Raw genomic sequence first — 23,034 nt, 5'->3', positions numbered from 1 at the left:
ATTTGAAGTTTTAAAAAATTTAGAAGTTTTGAAAAATGCCTTCTCAATTTTTAAAAAATTTCTGTTAACATCAAATAATAGTAGAATTGCAATCGTATAATATGTATATGGAATTATATAATTAAGTAATTATAGTTGCAAAGATATTTTCAAACAAGATAAATAATGTTTATCTTTATTGAGATCAAAAATTTTTAAAAGAAAAACTAAATAAAAATTAAAAAATATTAAAGTTAAAAGATGAAATCTTCTCTGCCTTTTATAGACTTAGAAAATTGCAACAGTAAAGGTTATGGTGCTGGAAAGCCTATATTAAAATCCTGCTTTTGTCACTATTAATGTGACCTCTGGCAAGTCACTTAATCTCTCTTTAGAATTCAGCTTCTCTATCTGTAAATCAGTAAATTTAAACTAATTGGCTTCAGAGATCCCTTCCCAGTGTAAATCCAGATTCTGTGATTTCTTTTTCTTCTATGGATTTGACTGGATTTTGTAGTTGTAACATTTTAGATTTTTCTTCTTCCTTTTTTTTTTAGCGACTGAGAAATAACTCTAAAAAGCAATAGCATGATATTGCATAGTTTGAGTTGCATTACACTGGTGGCAACAGTGCCACTCCACCAAGCTGATTCATTGAAGAAAAAAAAGTTTTTGATTTCCTTAAGTTTTGAAGTATGTCAATTTGAGAGAAGTGAAAGGAAAAAGCCTTAGGATATTTAGCAATTCAAACCCATTAGTAGCTTCTTGGCAAATATCTCAAAAATACAGTGATAGAAAAAAGCCTAAAAATATTTTGCAATGATTCCATTTTAAAATGGTAATAATATTCATCATTAATATCACTTAAAACATTTTCCATGCTTAATTCTTTAAATTCAAATGAAAGTAATGGCTTCCTATCCTATTTTTGGTGGCCATATTGGTTGAATGTAGTTGATGGAGTTCATAGTTTACCAGAATAGATGTCAGGAGATTTTATTTTAGACCCAATTCTTCCACTGATTGGCTGTGTGTCCTTGGGCTTACTATTTGACTTCTCTGGATCTTCCAAGTTGACATGAGTGAATGAGATCAGTTTTGGATTTTCAAGTTTCCATCCTCTGGAAAACCCTTGTACTTTTTTGTCTTTGAGAAAAACATTTGTGGGGTTACTGATCATTGATAGCACACAAATTAAGAAATACAATAGATGATATTGTATAATTTTATATTATTTAAAGTTTGATAGTTTCTAACTGTTGATAATGAATAAGTCCCATTACTTCTCTTAAGTTTTACTTTCTTATCTGGAAAAAGAGAATGATGATTAGTCTGAGGAAGCCTTTGGAAAACTTTAAAATGATATAAAAACTAAGATATTTTGTGGTCTCTGGACAATTTATACAACTAGACCACATACTGATTAAGGTATATTGATAAACAGATTTTATTATTTAAAATTATGTCCAAAGATTAGAAGGGAAGAAATAAACTGGGAAAACATTTTTACAGTTAAAGGTTCTGATAAAGGCCTCATTTCCAAGTCAGTTCCATAGAGAACTGACTTTAATTTATAAAAAATCAAGCCATTCTCCAATTGATAAATGGTCAAAAGATATAAACAGATAATTTTCAGATGTTGAAATTGAAACTATTTCTACTCATATGAAAGAAAATGTATTTCAGATTATTATTGATCAGAGAAATGCAAATTAAGACAACTTTGAAACACCACTACACACCTGTCAGATTGGCTAAGATGACAGGAAAAGATAATGACAAATGTTGGATGGGATGTGAGAAAATTGGGAAACTGATCCATTGTTGGTGGAGTTATGAAAGGATCTAACCATTCTGGAGAGCAATTTGGAATTATACTCAAAAAGTTATCAAACTGTGCATACTCTTTGATCCAGAAGTGTTACTACTGGGCTTATATCCAAAAGAGATATTAAAGAAGGGAAAGGGACCTGTATGTGCAAAAAATGTTTGTGGCAGCCCCTTTTTATAGTGGCTAGAAACTGGAAATTGAATGGATGCCCATCAATTGGAGAATAGTTGACTAAATTGTGGCATATGAATGTTATGAAATATTATTGTTCTGTAAGAAATGACCAGCAGGGTGGATACAGAGAGGGTTGGAGAGGCTTACATGAACTGATGCTAAGTGAAATGAGCAGAACTAGGAGATCATTATACATTTCAACAACAGTACTATATGAGGATCAATTCTGATGGAAGTGGCTATCTTCACCAGTGTGAGGATCCATATCAGTTCCAGTTGATTGGTATTGAACAGAACCAGCTACACCAAGTGAAAGAATACTGGAAAATGAATGTGGACCACAACATAGCATTTTCATTCTTTCTGCTATTGCTTGCATTTTTGTTTTTCTCCCCAGGTTATTTTTATCTTTTTTCTAAATCCAATTTTTCTTGTACAGCAAGATAACTGTATAAATATGTAAACATATATTGTATTTAACATATAATTTAAAATATTTAATATGTAAGGGACTACCCACCATCTAGGGGAGAGGGTGGAGGGAAGGAAGGGAAAAGTTGGAACATAAGTTTTTGCAAGGGTCAATGTTAAAAAAAAAATTATACATTCATATGTTTTGTCAATAAAAAGCTATAATAAAAAAAGAAAGTTAAATAAAATTATGTCCAACAATAGTGTACTTCTATAATGATATTAGTCATTAGATTGAAATATTTTTTTCCTAGGCTATTACTGTTTAAAATAGAATTTTGGGGAGTCCAATGTCTTTTAAATGGTCACCACAAACTCAATTCATCATCATAAAGATCCTTGCCAACAGAATTGTAACTATATAGAAACTCAGACCTGGGGTTCTTCCTAGCTAATTGGTAACTTCTTTTCTTAGATGACTATTGTAGAAAGGATCCAGTCATGCTTCACTTTAGCACTTTCTGTACCTCTTTCTCTCACATATAGTAAGTACTTAATATATCCTTGCTCTGTCCATGTATGTATGTATGTATGTATGCATGCATGTGTGTATCATCTACCTCTCTATCTGGTATCTCTCTGTTTCTATTGATGCCTCCCTCTTTTTCTATGTATTGATCTCTTGATTGATCTCTCTTTTGATCAATATCTATTGGTTTCTATTGATTTATCTTTCTCTCCTCCTTCTCCACTCTCTCTCCCTGTCTCTCCAACTCTCCTCTCCCTCTCCTTTCTCCTCCCCCTCCTCCTTTCCTCCTCCCCTTTTCCTTTTCTTATCCCTTCCTCTCCCTCCTCTCCCCTTCACCCATTTACCCTGTTATCTATGTAGTAAACAAAGTGTAATCAAGAATAATTAACTTTGGGTTGCAAGTAATTGTCTTCAGTGACTTGCATCTTGGTAGATTTGGAACCAGATGCATTCAATCCTGATTCTTTTTAGCTGTTTGAAAATGAAAAAAAATAATTCATTGCTTCTCTAAATCTTATTTTTTTATCTATGAAATGAGAATAATGATTTTTGAACTAGATACATCATGAGGTTGTTAAGAGGAATTCTTTTGAAAACAGAGTGATAAAGAAACTAAAATGTTATGAAATTAAAACTAAAATGAATTTACATTAAAATTGTTATTCAAAGTCATTTATATTATACCATTAAAATAGACATTTTAATAATGGTATTATGAAAATATGTAATTAGAATGATTTTTATAATTCTGTCAACTACGATTATTCATTTGAACTGAAATCTCAGTTTATCATGAGATGCTCAGTTTATCAGGAGATGCTATGGCTGAATTTCAAAAGCATTCATGATTTGCAAGTATCTGAGGCTTACTTCCTAGTACATGCCTGGTTTTAGTCAATTTTTTTTTCTATTTCTCTAAAAAATTACTCAAGCATGGATTTACTTAGTGAATAGGTAATTTTTGTAAGAGATCTCCACAGTTTACTCCAAATAATGTTTTTTTAAATGACTGATATGTTGATTTTACCTTTGTAAACACATATCACATAAGCCTCTTTTTCTCCTCTGATACTGTCAAGACCATAATGCAGTTTCCATTACCTCAATCCTGAATTATTACGGCTGTCCTCATCACAAATTTCTCCTCACACTAGACCATCCTCTACTCATCTGTCAAAGTAATTTCTCTAAAGTATGGGTTTGACAATACTCCTAATCCCAATTCAGTAACCTCCAGTGGTTTCTTGACATAGTCACAATCAAATATAAAATCCTCTGTTTTTTTTTTTTTTGTTGTTGTTTTTTGTTTGTTTGTTTTTTTTTTTTTACCAACCTTTTTTTGGCTTTTTATAAGCTGTTCCCTGGCTAGTCTTTCTCATCGTTTTACATTTTACTTCCCCAAGTATTTGTGATTCAATGACAGTACTCCTTGCTGTTCCTTGAACAAGGCATTGCATCTCTCCTCTATGGTTATTTCCATTGGCTATTACCCCTATCTAAAATGCTCTTCCTTCTTATTTCTACTTGTGGGCTTTCTTGGTTTTTTCAAATTCCATTTAAAATCTCACCTTCTATAAAAAGTCTTTCTTGATACTACTTAATTTTAATTCCTTCTCTTTAGTGATTATTTGTGATTTGTCATGTGTAACATGTTTGTTCAGAGTTGTTTCCATGTTTTCTACTCCATTAGATTGTAGGTTCCTTGGAAGCAGGGACTTTTTTTGCTTTTCTTTGTATCCCCAACATTTAGGATTGATATCAAGCATAGACATAATAAATATTTATTGACATCACTGATGGAAGGACCCGAGGAATATAGAATTTGGGCTGATACAACCTCCAGTAGGATGTCACATTAATTTAATATTGAAAAGTCATTATATCATGTTTATCTAGAAAACACATGGCAATACCTAGTTTAAGACTTGGTACTTAGCTTTTTAATTACTTTATATTCTATATTCTAATAATTTCATATTATATTTCTATCAGGAGAAATATTACTTGAAAAGTTGTGATAACAACGTGTTATTACTCTACCCAATTAGAAACAAAGTTGAAAAATTATGCAAAATTAAAAGAATTAAAAGTCATCAGATTGCATGCAGTCCGAGAATGACATTTCACAGATGTTAATATAGTGCATGCCATTAATATTTAATATGAGTATAGCTATTATGTTAAGAGAATTTTATGATTGGATACCACTTACCCTGTAAAATAGAGTATAAAGTGTTATTGTATTTCTGATGCAAAATAAAAGACCTCCTAATAAGAATTTTAAGAAGGTCATGAAATAGAATTAATTTCTCTCTGATCATTATAATACTTGATTGACGTTGATAACTGGAATAAAAGAGTGCTACAACTGTTTTTGCTACAGGTTGCCAGAGAGATTTGAGACCTCCTTCATCACTCAATCTAGTGGTTGCCATTGTTATCAACAAACCCATTCTCCTTTTCTAGTTCACTGCATGAGCATTTAGGGCAAAACTTCTTAACCTGTGGTCATGTAACTAAACATGAAATCACAAAAATTTGGCAACAGTAAAAGGTATTAAATATTTCTTCAAGATTTAATTCTTTATATAAAAATAAATAAGCACATCCATATCATGAGCACACCAATTTCTTTCATTTTTAATAAATGATAAAATTATATGTATAACAAATAATTGTTTTTAAAATAAATTCATTTATTATTTATTATCAGTAAATATTTAAGTTGTATACATATTTTATATATCTATGTTCCTGGGTCCTATACAAATTTCTTGGGCAAAAAAGATTTGCACCTGGAAAAAGTTTAAGAAGTCTTGATTTAGGGAGCATTATGAATGAAACACTTTCACATAATAACTTTTACACTAAGTCAGTCCCAAAAGGCTTTCTAGATCTAGAAATGGTTCTTCAGAGGTCGTCTAAAGCAATCTTATTTTTTACATACCAGAAACCTGAGAGCATATAAATTAAATGACCACCAAAGTCCCACAGATAATAACGATCAGAGGTAGGATTTCTTTTTAGGTTCCTATTTTATAGATGAAGTAACTGAGTCTGAGAGAGACTTGATTAGGATGACACCATTACTAAGTGTCAAAGAAAGTGTTACAATTCAATTTTTTCATCCGTTTAATGGGAATAATCACAGATTATTTAAGTATTAGAGGATAATAGGTATCAGTTATTTTGAGTCTATGTGGGACTAGTCAGAGGGATATCTTTGGAAATAAGATTTATCAGATAATTCCAATATCCTGCCTAAAGGGGACTTATTCTAGTGGAAAAGATAGCATGCACATATATAGATACATAAACAATATAGAGTGAAACCCTCTCGTGGATCTCATATCGACTATCTTATGGGTCATAAGATTTAATATGACTTTTCTTTTTAGCTTTATGCTTTATAAATATAGCTTGTCAAAGAATAGATATTGCAATCAACTCAGATTATTGGCACAGTTTTAATTTTAGCAAAAATAACTACTAGAATACACAATTTGCTAGCCTTTTGCAAAGCAAAATATAGAATGACTAATTTTTCTCTCTTATTTTGTTTATTTATTTATTTATTTATTTTAGTTCAGAAAATGTGTGCCCAATTGTGAAAGAAAATAAAAAATATGAATATACAGAATCTTGTGAAGTTTGGGGATTGAATTTTCTTTGTGCATAATATTGTGCTTTCTGATTCATCTTTTTCTTTATGCAACTAGATGTTTTCTAACAACAATGCTGCAAATCACTTCTGTATTTTCTGATAAATGTTGCGATATACATTAGTTTTGGATAGTTCAGAGAAACAAGTTTGTAATTTGACCATAAAGCATAAAATACAAAGTACCAAACATGTTTCTAATGACAAATAAGCAAATAGTTCATTTTAAATCTAATTATAGATATTCAAAATAGTAGCTAAATATTGTACAAATATCTCTGCTTCCATTTTCACAAAGTTACTGAAAGGTTTAAATGAGACAATGTATATGAAAGTATATTGAAAGCATCCAGTTTTATATAAACTTCAGAGACTATTACTATTGTATTTCCGATTGTTAAAATTAATAATATGGATCTTGATACTGGTAATAATGTAATTGTTAAACTTGATGTTATTTTTTATCTTTTTCTTTCTTCTTTTATGTATGCATTCAATTAAAGATCTTTTGTTCTTAACTTTAAAATATCTCTTAAACCCCTCTGCCTCCTCCCCCCACCCCCAGCCTCCCCTATTTTTGCTGCCACCAGACCTCATTACTATCTATTTCAACTGTCACAGTAACCTATGCCCTCTGCTCTGCAAATTTTTATCCTTCATAAGCATTGCTCATAGACATGATCTTTATACACAGATTTGCTCATGTAGCCTCTGCTTAAAATCTTTCACTGACTATTCCTTCTCAGTAAATTACCTAGCATTCTAGGGTCATCACAATCTACGGCCACTCTATTTTCCTAGTCTTTATTTCTTACTAATCTTTGCCATTTATTCTATACTCCTTAAAATAAACTGTTTTCCTTGTACAAAGGCTTTAGGTAGACCTGACCAATCTCCATATCTTTGCTTACACTGTTAAACTCTACGTAGAATGACTTTTTCCTCCCTGCTCACTCTTTCTGCATGTTGAACTCCCATCCATTCTTTAAAATCTAAGTTATACCTCTTATATGTCAGATAATGATGGCCTTTTCTACTTTAGATCTTTGCTTGCACTTCTCAGCTACACTGTTCATGGATTATTTTCTCCTTTAATTATGTGTACATGTGTTATATTTCCTTACTAGTTGATAAACCTAATGACACCTAGGAAAGGGAAAGAAAAGTGAATGTGTTTATATAGTGGCTATTATGTGCAAGACTTTGTACAAACATTTACAAATATCTCATTTTAGGCTTACAACAACCAAGTGAGGTAGGTGCTGATATTACCTCCATATAACAATTGAGGAAACTAAGTAAGTAGACCTTAAGTGATAGCAGGACTACCTTTCTGACAAGTGTCTCATTTGAACTCAGGTGTTCCTGACTCCAAGTCCAGTAGTGTATCTGTTGTCACCTAGTTATCCAAACAAACCATAGGTGTTCAACAAATACTTGTTGAATTTGGAAATTATTATTATTATATTCAAGGAGAGGACATCTATCATGATTCTCTAAAATGAATTTCTGCAGTGGTTATGCTAGATGATCTCTTAGGTTCCTTACAGGTCTAAGACACTATGATTTCCATTTTATTCTGTCTGGATTCTTCATCCCAACCTTATAGTTTTCATTTTCTCTGCAATTTATTTTCTTTTATTTAGCTACAATTTAATTGGGGTTTTGCACTAAAGCTCTAGGGAAAGGAGCAAGCTTTTCAGAGAGTTAGTTTGCAGGACACAGAAAGTTCTTGTATCAAGGGATTCAAACCCTTTGTGACCTACATACTCTCTCTTTCACCTTGCTCATAATCATATGCCCAGAGAATAAAAACAAGAGAAGATATATGTTATTATTATTTTTTTTAATTGGTGGATGGCAATATTGCATATGTGCCAGAAAATACAATGATAGACGAAAAAGCATAGTATTACAGCCATGTGTACTCATAAAAGTGTAGACAAAAAGAAGAAAGGGGGAATTGTGAAGATTAAAGAAAAACAAATGAGATTATTATTGCTATGTTTAAAACAGAACCACTCTGTAATATTATAGCTAGAATGGAACATAGAGGCCACTGAATTCAGTTTCCCCCCTCGTCCCTCCAACTTTCTTTGTTTTATACATGAGGAAACTAAGACCCATAGAGGCCCAAGGCCATTTAGTACTTAGTAGCTGAGAAAGCTTTGAACCCATGTCTTCTTGACTTCAAATCCAAGATTCCATCCAGAGCACCATTTTGTTTTTCATTTTACAGATAAGGAAACTGAGAACTAGACAGGTGAAGGGACTTGTTAAGTTCACACCAGAAGCAGCAGATATGGTATAGAATGTAGATCTCCTGAGTTTCAGTCTCTTACCATTTCCATTGTATTTTCAGAGTATGGACTGGAAATAATCGGAAGTTTTGAGGATGACATTGGATAAATTATTTTCTAATTTATAATTGTTCCTACATCTCCCCATTTTGTCTTCAAAAGAAAACCATATATGAATGCATTGTGTCTTAGGAGGTTCATAATTTGAATTCATTATGTATACATGCCAACGTAATAATTTAAACTAGATAATTTGATGTGGAAGTATCATTAAAAAAAAAACAAACTAAAAATGTTCTGCAAGTGGACTCCTTGCTGACTTTATTTTTGCTTTATTATAATGATAAAAAATACAAGTGTTTTGCTACTCTTTTTTTCTCCTTCAGGAATTGATGACCAAACTCATAACAGAAACACCTGACCAGCCAATCCCATTTCTCATTGACCATCTTCAGTCTAAACAGGGGCCTCGCAGTCAACTTCAAAGAACTTTATCTGGGTCTGCAGCTTTATGGGCAGAAAGTGAAACATCAGGTAAATGGAGAAAAAGGATTCCAATTCATTTCAGGGGCAAAAGGTGTTTTAGGTGGATGCATGCAGCCAAAACTGACCATAATCTTAGAAATTTGTACCACAATAAAGGTAAGTAGATAGCTAGAATTTTATTTATCCACCTCTGTGTTAGTATGATAAAATATGGTGCAAAAGTTTTGTGAATTGGTAAATAGGACTATTATTTGGTATATTATGTGTCCCAAAAGTCTTAATGAAGTTTTAATCTTTAATAAATTACAAGTATAAATAGTACAACTTTACACAAAACATATTTATTAAGTATATTTCTACTTATTTGTTTAATGAATTTTGAATTGTAATCTTTTATCTTAATTTTAATGATTTGTTACTATGTATAGGGTGTGACAGTTTTGGGGTGACACGTGAGACCCATGAATCTACAGGGGAGGTCCTCTTGCAGGATTACTTTGTCCATCTAATCTGTCTGCATTATACTTTTCTTGTGATGTCAGATCAAGATTGTCATATGTGCATCAGCACCCTTTTGGCCATTGAAATTTAAAGAAATTTAGGCGCACTGATGGACTAATTTTAATCACATAATCTAATATTCCCATTTTCTCCATAAAGGAGAAAAATGTAATCCCTTAAATTACTGAACATCAGTTTATGAAATTTTCTAAACAGTTTAAAAATCAGCTTGAGTTTTTTTGTAGCTTAAGATGGTATTTATGTTGAAATTTTTCACAAAAAAGTATTAAACACTATGTATGCTTCACACTGGGTATACAAATGTAAAAGCAAGATAATCCCTATCATCAAGGATACTATATATTTTTGATTTGTATTTTTAGTTGAAAATTCTGTCCCTCTCTCTTCCCTACCCACTGAGAAGACAAGAAATGTGATATCCATTATACATATGAAATCATGTAAAAACATTTCCAAATTAACCACATTGTATAAAAAAGCAAGAAAAACAAAGTTTTTGTTTTGTTTTGTTTTAATCTTCTTTCTGGATTCAGAGTCTACCAGTTCTCTGTTTGGAGGTAACAGCATTTTTCATTGTGGGTCCTTTGGAATTGTCATGGGTCATTGTACTGATCAGTGTAGCTATCTTTTAGGGTTCATTATTGTTACAATATTTCTATTAACAGTGTACATTGTTCTCCAACTTCTCACTTCATCTTATATCAACTCATACAAATCTTTCCAGATTTTTTTTGATACCATCACCCTCATTATTTCTTACAGCACAATGTTATTCCTTCTCAATTATATGTTTCAATTTATTCAGTCATTCCCATATTCCTATATGGAATGGATAATATTTCAGTTTCTAACTCTTTGCTTCTGAATGGGGACAGAAGGGAATACACATTTTCCTCAGCAATACATGAAAATCTACACAAAAATTGACCATGTATTAGGGCATCAAAACCTCAAAATCAAATCAGAAAGGCAGAAATAGTAAATGCATCTTTTCAGATTATGATGCAATAATAATTACATGTAATAAAGGGTCAAAAAATAGACCAAAAACTAATTGGAAACTAAATAGCTCTTTGCCATGACAAAAAGAATTGCTATAATTCTTTATTATATTTCATTTATTTCTTTAAGGTATGAACTTAGTACCAGAATTTCTGGGTGAAAGGATATGCACCTTTAAACAAAGTTCCAAATTGTTCTCCAGAACGAATTGACCTTTTAGGAGCTTCACCAACAATGCACTAGAGACTATTTTGATGATTATTCCTTTGTGGTATAGCTTGGAATCTGGTACTGTTATGTTGAATTTTAATAGACATCAATATTCTGGATTACTAAATGATTAATCTCTCAAATATTGTTAATATTACTTAGAAACACACATTAGATCTTTTAGTTTCTTTATTTTCTTTTTGGTTACTTGAAATTTTTCTTATCTTTACAATAACATATTCCCTTTTCATGGAGGAGATGAAAAATATTAGACTGTGTGATTAAAATGGGTCCATAAGTACTCTTACATTTCATCACTATGTAGTGGTAAAAAGGGAAAGATCATTTTAATTAAAACCTTTACTAGAACCCAGGTATTCCCCAATTTCTTCTTCCATGTTCTTACAAAGTATGCTCCTTTGCCCCTCTCTATCAGTATTTATATTCATCTTTCCTAAGCTCTTTGATCTTTCTTAGATGGGACTCCTTTCATTAACCTAGCACTGAGTCAATTTATATGGTTTGTTCTACTCTGACCTGTATATTTCATTTACTGGTCACTATTCTATATTCTAGTCCCATAGTCATTGGGTTATTACTTTTTTGTTCCAGGTGCACATGATTTAGGACCAAAAGTCATGGTACGAATTAAAAAAAATTATAAATTCAGATTTGAATGGGACTTAGGTCGTCTATTTCAACCCCTTCATTTTATTGAAGAGGCACTTGGACCCAGAAAAAAAGAGTGATTTGACCTTCTATTAAAAACAGAAGCAGATTTTGAAGTCTTGACTTCTGACTATAAATTTAGTGCTTTTTCAATTATACAATTTCCAGGAATTGAAATTGAAGTCAAGTCATTGATCTATAGTTTTTAGATTGTGCCCTTTCTTTTCCTCCCTCCCTCCATCCATTCCTCCCTCCTTTCCTTCCTTCCTTCCTTTTTTCCTCCCTTCCTTCCTCCCTCCCTCCCTCCCTTCCTCTCTCCCTTCCTTTCTCCTTTCCTTCCTTCTTTCCTTCCTTCCTTCCTTCCGTCCGTCCATCCTTCCTTCCTTCCGTCCATCCTTCCTTCCTTCCTTCTTTCCTTCCTCACTTCCTTCCTTCTTTCCTCACTTCCTTCCCTCCTTCCTTCCTTCCCTCTTTCCTTCCCTTGCTCGTTCCCTCCCTCCCTCTTTCCCTCCCTTCTTCCCTCTTTCCCTCCCTCCCTTCCTTCCTCCCTCCCTTCTTTCCTCCCTCCCTACCCCTTCTTTTTTCTTTCTTTCCTTCCTTCCTCACTTCCTTCCTTCTTTTCTTCCTTCCTTCCTTCCTTCCCTCCTTCCCTTTTTCCTTCTCTTCCTCCTTCCTTCCCTTCTTCCCTCCCTCCTTCCCTCCCCCTCCCTCCTTTCTTCCCTTTTTCCCTCCCTTATTTCCTTTCTTCCTTCCTTCCTCGCTTCCTCCCTTCTTTCTTTCCTTCCTTCCTTCCTTCCTTTCTCCCTCCCTCCCTTCTTTCCTTCTTTCTTTCCTTTCTTCCTTCCTTCCCTTCCTCCTTCCCTCCTTCCTTTCCTTCTTCCCTCCCTCCCTCCCTCTCTTCTTCTCTTTTCCTTCCTCCCTCCCTTCCTTCCTTCCTCCTTCCCTTCTTTCCTTCCTCCCTCCCTCCCTTCTTTCCTTCCTTCCTTCCATTCTTCCTTCCTTTCTTCCTTCCCTTCTTCCCTTCCTCCTTCCCTTCTTTCTTCCCTCCCTTCTTTTCTTCCTCCCTTCTTTTCTTCCTCCCTTCCTCTCTCCCTCCTTCCCTCCCTCCCTCCTTCCCTCCTTTCCTTCCTCCTTCCCTCCTTTCCTTCCTCCTTCCCTCCTTTCCTTCTTCCTTCCCTTCCCTTTCCTTCCTTCCTTCCTTCCTTCCTTCCTTCCTTCCTTCCTTCCTTCCTTCCTTCCTTCCTTCCTTCCTTCCTTCCTTCCTTCCACAGTTTTTAGAATATTGCTGGCTTCCACAAGCAGAAATTGAAAAGATTGAAGACCTGTTCTCACAGCTCTCCTTAACCACTGGGTGCAATCTTTATACTTTATATTCCTGGAATGGAGATGGATTTTTTTGTCTTTGAATACTTTGTCCAGTTTTATTTAGTCACTATGTGAACATGCACAAAGATAGGGACCAGACTTCTTATTTCATTGATATAAAATCAATTTTGATTTGGAGATTTGGAGAACATACAGTCATTATGTTCAGAGGCAAATTTAAACAAGGTAGACTATTTATCATTACATTTTTACTGTACTGATGTTACATTTTAAAATAGCCATTCCTATTAGTAGAAACACATACAAAATAGAAGCAGGCTTACAGGTTTTTGGAAGCTCAAAGCATATTAAAGAAAGAATCTATTAGGGTTTGATGTAAAATTCACCAAATGTATCTAAAAGGTAGATTTAGGCTCAGTATAAGGAACAACTTCCTAATAATTAGAACCATTCCAATTCCAATAGGCTTGTGATGGAAAGAGCCATTAGCATCTGGAGAGAAAACTATGGAGAATGAATGTTGATTAAAGTATAGTATCTTCATCTTTTTTGTTGTTGCTGTTCTGTTTGTTTGCTTGTTTTTTCCTAATTTTTTTTCCTTCATCTTTTGATCTGATTTTTCTTGTGCAGCATGATGAATATGGAAATATATTTAGAATAATTGCACACGTTTAACCTATATTGAATTGCTTGCTGTCTATGGAATGAGTGAAGGGGAGGGAAGGAGAAAAACTTGCAATGCAAGGTTTTGCAAAAGTAAAAGTTGGAAACCATTTTTGTATGCATTTGGAAAAATAAAAGGCTATTTAATAATAATAATTAGAACAATTTAAAAATAGAACATGATTTGTCTGGAGAAATTTTGTTTCTAATAATTCAGAACTTTGTAGGAGAAGTCAGATGGCTCATTGTTGGGAAGAGAATTTAAACTTGGAGTATTGGGAGCCATTTTGGTATAGTAGAAAGAACTTGGGGCCAGGGGATCTTGGTTTGAGTGTTGGGCCCACTTCTTACTAAATGTGGGATCAGGTGCAAGTCATTTAAGTTCTATAGTTCCCAATTTCATTGTCTGTAAAGTGGAGAGTTTGGACTAGAAAATAGCCTAGGTTTTTCCAGCTCTGATTCTGTATTATTTAAGGAATCTTTGTAAGCCATTTTGATATCTCTTCCAGCTCTTGACAGTCTCTAGTATTGAATCAGTAAATGTAAACACAATTAAATATTTTCCTAGGTTATTTAATTATAAGTATCCATGTTGTAAAAAAATTCACAATAATTTGCAACTTTGAGGAGAATTATTGTGATAAAATTCAGATCCATATTTTTTTTAATTGGAAAAGAAAAAGAAAAAGTAAGATTTGTTTTTCTATTTGATTCTTAAGATTTTCTAGTCTATAAGGACCTTTGCCTTTTCCATTGTTAAACCTATCAGGGTATATTTATGTACAAGTATAAAAAAGACTTAACAGAATTTAATTTGTATTTTTTCAACAGAACACAAAGGAACTAGGAGAGACTTCAGAAGTTATGATAAACCCTGGCAGGTAAATGCAAAGAAACCAAAGAAGTCCAAGAGTGATCTTGCTGTATCTAATATTTCTCCACCATCACCGGAATCCAAATCACGTAAGAAAGTTTGTTAATACTTTTTTTGTTCAAAACCTACAACTGATCTAGACCATCTACAACAAAGTAAAAATAATAATCAAAGCAAAAATTTTTACTTTAAATTTCTGGTCATAAATCCCAGTAAATTTCTATTTCATTTTTAATGTCAAATATATGCTAGATTGGAAAAACAGGAAGAATACTGGACATGGAATGAGAAAGACCTGAAAGATTTGCTCACCTTCTTTATTGGGAAAAAGGACATGGTGATTCTTCTCTTAGTTATGTGCCTGTATTGTTATGCATATTAAATCATGCAATGTTATTCAAAGTATTCTACACATTATAAATTGTTAAATGAATGTTTTTATATATATATATATATATATATACTTATGAAAATTAGAAATGATTTTAAAATGGTTTCTTGATAATTTTGTGAAAAAAATACAAAAATAAAATTATTAGCCGGTTGGAGCTTGGACTAAGGAACATTTCTAATACTTTGTACCTTGTGGATGATTAATAAATTGGCTGTATTGTATGCTTTAATGGAAAACAAAGAAGGCTGGGTGTGTATGTGAGGAGATAATAGAATGTTTGGGAAGGCATATGGGGTAAGTATATAAATGCTGTATGCTGGAGTAAAGCTGTCACATTCTGAGTTACAGAAAGTCAGAGTTGGATAATACCTCAAAAACCATCTATTCTGAAAAGAAAGTAAACCTACTAAATACTTAACAAGTGGTCACCAGCCCTTTGAAATAAAATCTCCAGAGATGGGAAAGAATGTCAACTATGAGATACCAAAGTTGATATCAAACATAAATTTGCATCTTTTCAACTTCCATTTCTTGAATTTGGTTTAGCCTTTGGACCCAAATATAAAAAGCACAATCCTTCTTCAGTGTGATAGCCCTTCAAATACAGATGTCATGTCCTAAATATTCTTTTCTCCATGCCTAGTTCCTTCAATTAACCATTATATGCCATGGACTTGAGGCACTCATTATTCTATTTACTCTGATTTGGAAGCTCTCCATCTTGTCAATGTCTGTCCTAAAATATGACACACAAAATGAGTATAATATTCAATAAAAGGAGTGACTAGGTAAGAATAGTTCTGAACACTAGATCTATTATTATTATTATTATTTTATTATCCTGTGGATTGAGAAAGAGCTTTTAAATCCTTAAAACCCTTAGATCAAGGCTCACATTTTGTTCAAGAAAAGCTTATTTTGAACTCAAATGTATGTCTTCACATTTAGTTTTATGGGTAATTAGGTGGCACAGTAATTAAAGTGCCAGGTCTACAAACAGGAAAGCCTGAGTTCAAGTCAGATCTCAGATAGTACTAACTTTGAACCTAGGTAAGTCACTTAACCTTCTGTTTGCCTCAGTTTCCTTCATTGAAAATGGGAATACTAATAGCACCTACCTTCCAGAGTTGTCATAAGGTTAAAATGAGATAATGTTTGTAAAGTACTTAGCATGGTGCCTATAACATAACAGGAACTATATAAATATTATTATTACTCTTATATTATTATTCCTATTAACTCCTGATGGTTAAATTATTCTTTAAATTGAAGTTGATTTCATAGTACTTATTTTTCCAGGCAATAATTGTGAAGGAATTTTGTATATTTAAGGAATAAGTAGGTAGTAATACTGCATAAATGGATTGACTTTTTTTTTAATAAGTAGTTTTCAAAAATATTTCATATACTTCTGGAAGTCTTTTTGCTAATAATTACATTATTCTCTTAATCATTTATTGGTTTCAGTACACATTTATTAATTCATCCTCTTGACTTGCCATCCTGTTCCTTTTGAAAGCAAAAAAAAAAAAAAAAACAATTTTAATAAGTCATTCTCAAGAGTTAGCTGACCATTTTTTTTAATGAAAAGCATCAATATAGCTGTTTCTGAAGATCTTCTGTATTATATTTTATTGCCTTAAATTTGTTCCTTATTTATATTACAAAGAGAGTAGATGGGGAGAATCTGAAAACTAACATCTAGAATGGCTGAAATGATCTACTTCTAGGAGAACAAATATGAACTAATTATCACATATGTAAGCCTGGGGGGAAAAAAAACAACAACAAAAAAACAACTACCTGCCTAGGTCTGAGCTAAATCTAAGAATTGTGGATGGCATTGTTTTCATATTGGTGATTAAAAGTTCTAACATTATGTTTTTTATTTTTGCCATTTTTTCCTTTAAATTTTGTAACTCTTAAAGTATTAAGAATGATATATTAAGATATAAAGGGATAGCAGATTATGTCATGTAACCGAGTTTTCAAAATTATTTTTCATTTTGTTCCATACTACTTCTTGTTTCTATTCATTTTCTGAGCAAAGTTGTTTATTTGAGAATTCCCATTTCCTCTTAGGATATGGTCCCTGTATTTTTTTAAAGGTTAAGTCAATTGAAAGAATCAGTTTGGCCCAGTAGACTTACTTAAATTCCCCCAAATATTGTCATACTCTGATGAAACAGTGATGGATTATTTTTCTTTCAAAAAAGGATTATAAAGCATTTTGACAGGGATATGTGATTCACAGATATCCTGAGATAAATAGCAGAAAGTTGAAAAAGAAAAGATGAAACAAATTTCTTTTAATCAAAACAGTCAATATTTTTTACATCTCTACTGTTGTTTTTATATAGTATATATGTTTTTAATTTTTTGCTTTCAAAAGGAACAGGGTGGTAAGTCCAGAGGATGAATAAATAAATGTGTACTGAAACCAATAGTAATTATTAGTATACTGTTGCTGTACATTTATGAGCCTTTATTCCAGAAATTTTTTCTACTTTATTCTATTACTTTCTAACCAAACACAACAGTAACACAAATTTTTATTTCTAAGTGATAGAAAAAGATACTAAGGAAATCTAGAATAGACAACTGTTTTCAGGAAACTTGCTAATCCTTTTTTTTTTGTGCGTGTGTATTTTAAAAAATTGCCTTTAACAACACAATAAATGATCATCTGTGGGCAAACTTAGGAAAGAAAATGAGATACTTTAGTAATGCTAAGTGGTATATTATCCACAAAAAACTGGGAAAACATTAAGCAGCATAATATAAAAGCAGTGACGGAAAACATTATTTCTTTTGGGATTATCAGACTAGAAGGTCTATCTTTCAATTCTTCTATCATTCTAGGTATAACTAGTGATTCTTGTGTCAACGTCACACAACATAAAATGCATCCTGAGAAAGAAGGAGAGACTATAGGGAGAAATCATGATTCTGGGGCATGAGGTTCATGTGTGAGATATCCTCTGATTGTGTGTGGGAGGTGACAATAATCAAGGAAAACTACTGGCTGATGTTAAGAAAAAGAGATGAAGTTGGGAAGGAATTCATCTGAAGTGAGACTGAAGAGACTTAAAAAAGATAAAACCTAATAAATTGTTAAGTGTAGTTTCTGTTGAATGAGAGCTAGTACTCTCAGCACTTTTCTGAATTTCAATGCCCTAGAGCAAAGTCCAAGTTACCAAGTTTTAGATATGACACTACTGATATCTGTGCTAAAGTAAAAGCATGAGGATCTATTCCCAGAAGTAGAGACTATGTCATTTGTAAATTTACTGACAAAGTTTTGATTCTTATTTTCAATCCCCACTGTGGACCCCACCTAACATATTAGAGATCAATTTATGCAAAATTTTTCACTAGCTTAAATGGAAGAAACTGAAATTGCTTATTGACCCATAATACAGCACAAAAGAAAAAACAAAACATAACAGTACTCTTACATATCATTTAAATACAGATAATGGTTTTGAGCATTAAATTTCTTTTTTGGCATGAATTCCTTTTTTTTTTTTTTTTTTTTGGTTTAGTTACATAGCTTTATTATATGAATTGTCTTTGTGACTTCCCCCATTACTATTCAATCTTGTCATCTCAAAGAGCATCATTTTATTTTATATAGAGCACTAGATCAACTATTTTACTTTATGATGATGAATTTGCTGTATCATTATGGAGCATGTTTGTAGAATGATCGATTAAATATGAATTTTTTAAAAATACTTAGTGCCAAGGTCAGTGGAGCATCCTAAGTGGAACTGGCGGATCAAACCAGAAAACCACGACTTTGATGAATTAAATCACATCCTTCAAGAGAGCAAGAAGCTGGGGAAAGCCCTTGAAAATCTCTCTAGAAGTAAGTTCATTTATTTTGATTATAATATGATTCTCTAACCAATTCCAAAAACATAAGACATTTGCTGATAGTGCCAGGAAATAATTCCTACCATATAATTTTGATTTCTCCTCCATTAATATCCTATTTTGATTTGTGAACCTGGCATGGAGGTGATCATGGATTTTCAAAAGCTAAACTAGAAGACTTTAAGCTCTAATATCTTTCTCAAAACTGGAAAAAAAAAAAGCTTCAATGTATGAGTCTTACTAACAAACACCATCTTATTTAACTTTAGAGAGGCTTGTGACCAGGAAATGCATTTTTTGGCTCTAATAATTTGTAAAAGATATCTAGTAAACTGTAAGACTGCTTTAAGAGAAAAGAGTGTGATTTCATTGGTGGAAGGAACAGGGAATTCTTCCTCTTGTTCAGTCCTTTTCAGTAGTTTCCAGTTCTGTAGGATCCCATTTGAGGGTTGTTTTTTTTTTTTTTTTTTTTTTTTTTTTTGGTTGTTGTTGTTGTTTGTTTGTTTGTTTGTTTGTTCGCCTTTTTTTTTTTTTTTTTTGGCAAGGGTACTTGGGTATTTGGGCCATTTCCTTCTTCAACTCATTTTACAGATGAAGAAACTGAGACAAAAAGGGTTAAGTGATTTGCCCAGGATTACACAGCTAGTAAGGGTTTGAAGTCTAATTTGACCTCAGGAAGAGTCTTCCTGACTTCACTGTATCTACTGCACCAGTTAGTTTCTCATATTTGTTCACAAATTTCAGTATCAAATTGCTGCTTGAGGCAATGGAAAGATAAGATATGTTCAGCATCTCACTCACAATCAGTTTAGGTCAAATGTACGATTTGATCCCAGTTCATCTTAATTCTGGGATTAGCTCTCTAGACATTGATATTCTATCTTACAGCAAGTGCTCATATTAATCATATCATTGACCAGTGAAGTATTGAAGCAATTATTTCGAAGATAGGCTAGTTAGTTCATAGAGCAGAGATTGAAAGAACTGGCAAATTGTCCATGTAACATGCATTTGTTGATTTACATTGATAGCACAGTGTGGGAGGAGAAACATTGCTGCAAAAATTCTATTTTGGGTAGTGTCCCCTATATTCTTTCAAGAATTTTCAGCTGCATAGTCTCAAATACTGGACAATAAGTAGGCATTTCTCTGCCACTTTCTTTTTAGACAAGTCACTTTACTTTTGCCTCAGTTTTTTTTTTCAAACTGTAAATTGGGGATAATATGGAACTTACCTTTCAGGTTGTTATGAAGATCAAATGAAATAATATTTGTAAAGTCTTAGCACAGTGCATGGAACAGAGTTGAAACTTTTGTTGTTCAGTTGTTATGTAGTCATGGCTAATTCCTTTTTTTGTATTTTATTTTTATAAAGCTTTTTTATTTTCAAAACAGATGCATAGATAGTTTTCAACATTCACCCTCACAAAACCTGGTGTTCCAATTTTTTTCTTCCTCCCTTCCACCCCTTCCCTTAGATGGCAAGCAATCTAATATATGCTAAACATGCATAATTCTTCTATACTTGTTCCCACAATTACCATACTGCACAAGAAAAATCGGATTAAAAAGGAAAAAAAATAAAAAGCAAGCAAAAAACAACAACAAAAAGTGAAAATACTATATTGTGATCCACCCTCAGTCCTCACAATCCTCTTTCTGGGTACAGATGGCTCTCTCCATCACAAGATCATTGGAACTGGCTTGAATCACCTCATGGCTATTCTTTGTGACCTCAAAGATATGCAAGTAGTTTGCCATTTCCTTCTCCAACTCATTTTGCAGATAAGGAAATCAATGCAAATAGGGCTTAGTGACTTAACTAGAGTCTCACAGCTAGTACATATATGAGGGAAATCAATTTTTTTTTTAAATTTAATAGCCTTTTATTTACAGGATATATGCATGGGTAACTTTACAGCATTAACAATTGCCAAACCTCGTTCCAATTTTTCACCTCTTACCCCCCCCACCCCCTCCCCTAGATGGCAGGATGACCAGTAGATGTTAAATATATTAAAATATAAATTAGATACACAATAAGTATACATGACCAAAACGTTATTTTGCTGTACAAAAAGAATCAGACTCTGAAATATTGTACAATTAGCTTGTGAAGGAAATCAAAAATGCAGGTGTGCATAAATATAGGGATTGGGAATTCAATGTAATGGTTTTTAGTCATCTGAGGGAAATCAATTTTTCCAAATTTTAGGTCCATTGCTCTGTTCACTATGCCACTTATCTGCCTGTGTCAATGCTTATTTTCTCTCCACCCCCCCAAAAAAAATACATGTGCACATGCAAATTTTCACTTCCTCAAAAGAATATCCCATAATGAAAGATTAGAATTCACATGTAGACAATCCACTGTCATTGATAATTAAAAAAAAAAAAGTTTATTAAAAACAACTGGATGGAGCCTTTATATTATTGTTGTTTGCTTCCATTTTGACTTTTTTGTCCTTCTAGATTCATACTCTTTGAATGAAATAATTGCCTAAGATTAATTGGGTCTTTTGCCAATATTTTTTAAAACCAGTTTAAATCTGTCCATTGTTTCCTCTTGTTTTATGAAGTGGTACTGCTCATAATATTCTAAAATATTTCCCAGTAAGATTTCACAAATGAGTTTATATTCTATACTGTAGCTGCTCACAAAAGAGTTGGAGTGGTCCAAGTATATCTGGATGAGGTCTGTGTCAGAGGCAATACAATTTTGAGGAGTTTGATGGGATTCAAGATATCTCAAGATATATCTCCTACTTGAGATTCATAATCATTGGATTTGAGAGTTGAAGGAAATCTCAGTAATTATTTAGTTTAATAAATATATTCAAGGAATTCCTACTGTAACATAAAGAAGAAGTGGTATTCTAGCTTCTATCACAACACCATAAAGGAGAACACCTCCAAAAAAGAAAGGAGGGAGGGAAGGAGAAAGGGAGGAAGAAAGGTAGGAAGATGGGAGGGAGAAAGGAAGGAAGGAAGAAAGGAAGAAAGGAGGGAAGGAAGGAAGGAAAGAAGGAAGGAAGGAAGGAGAGAGGGAGGGATGGAGGAAGGGAAGGAGAGAAAAAAGGGGAACAAAGGAGGAAAGAAAGGAAGAAAGGGAGAAAAGAAGAGAGGAAGGAAGGGAAAGAGGAAAGAAAGAAGGGAAGGAGAAAGAGAAGGAGGAAGGGAGGAAGAGAGAAAGGAAGGGAGGGAGGGGAAAGAGTGAGGGAAGAAGGGAGGAAGGGAGGGAAGGAGGAATGGATGGAGGAAGGAAGATAGGGAGGGACAGAAGGAGGAGAAAAGGGAGGGAGTAAAGGAAGACAGGAAAGGAGGAAGGAAGAGAGGGAGGGAGGAAAGGAAAAAGGAAAGAAGGGAAGAAGGAAGGGAAGAAGGGAGGAAGAGAAAAAAGGAGGGAGGGAGGGAGGAAGGAAGGAAGCATTTATTAAATACTTATTATGTATGAGTCACTATGCTATGTTAAACATTCGGTATATCAACTACTGAGCCCTGGGGTTCTTTAAAGGGGACCATTGTATTATTGACATTGGAATAATAACAATAATAATAATTATTATTATAATATTTTATATAGCATTTAAAGTTCTAATTTTACAAATATTCTTGTTTGATCCTCACTACCCTGATTGATAGGTGCTAGTATTGTGTTCATTTCATAGTTGAAGAAACTGAGGTAAACAAGTACAAACTGAAGCAAACAAGTAGGTTTCTGAAGCTAGGTTTCTTTCTTTCTTTCTTTCTTTCTTTTTTTTTTTTAATAGCCTTTTATTTACAGGTTATATGTATGGGTAACTTTACAGCATTGACAATTGCCAAACCTCTTGTTCCAATTTTTCCCCTCCTTCCCTCTACCCCCTCCCCCAGATGGCAGAATGACCAGTAGATGTTAAATATATTAAAATATAAATTAGATACACAATAAATATACATGACCAAACCGTTATTTTGCCATACATAAAGAATCGGACTCTGAAATATTGTACAATTAGCCTGTGAAGGAAATCAAAAATTCAGGTGGGCAAAAATATAGGGATTGGGAATTCAATGTAATGGTTTTTAGTCATCTCCCAGAATTCTTTTGCTGGGCGTAGCTGGTTCAGTTCATTACTGCTCCA

General features: G+C 33.1%; 1 protein-coding gene across 4 annotated transcripts in view; it reads left to right on the top strand.

The window, feature by feature from the left end:
* Window positions 1–23,034, top strand: part of C1H8orf34 (chromosome 1 C8orf34 homolog) — a 394,007-nt gene that overhangs the window by 57,327 nt on the left and 313,646 nt on the right. For 2 of the 4 annotated variants that reach the window (XM_031946286.1, XM_031946287.1), the window contains exons 2-4: window positions 9,272–9,419; window positions 14,595–14,726; window positions 18,774–18,902. In XM_031946286.1, the coding sequence (XP_031802146.1) occupies window positions 9,272–9,419; window positions 14,595–14,726; window positions 18,774–18,902 (409 nt within the window). The remainder of the gene's footprint in view (window positions 1–9,271; window positions 9,420–14,594; window positions 14,727–18,773; window positions 18,903–23,034) is intronic. The other 2 variants (XM_031946288.1, XM_031946289.1) reach the window with 1 other exon arrangement.

Source organism: Sarcophilus harrisii, chromosome 1 (assembly GCF_902635505.1).
Source record: "Sarcophilus harrisii chromosome 1, mSarHar1.11, whole genome shotgun sequence".
Taxonomy (NCBI): Eukaryota; Metazoa; Chordata; class Mammalia; order Dasyuromorphia; family Dasyuridae; genus Sarcophilus; species Sarcophilus harrisii.
Note: the sequence above shows the minus strand (reverse complement) of the source record. Positions and strands in the feature narration are given on the sequence as shown.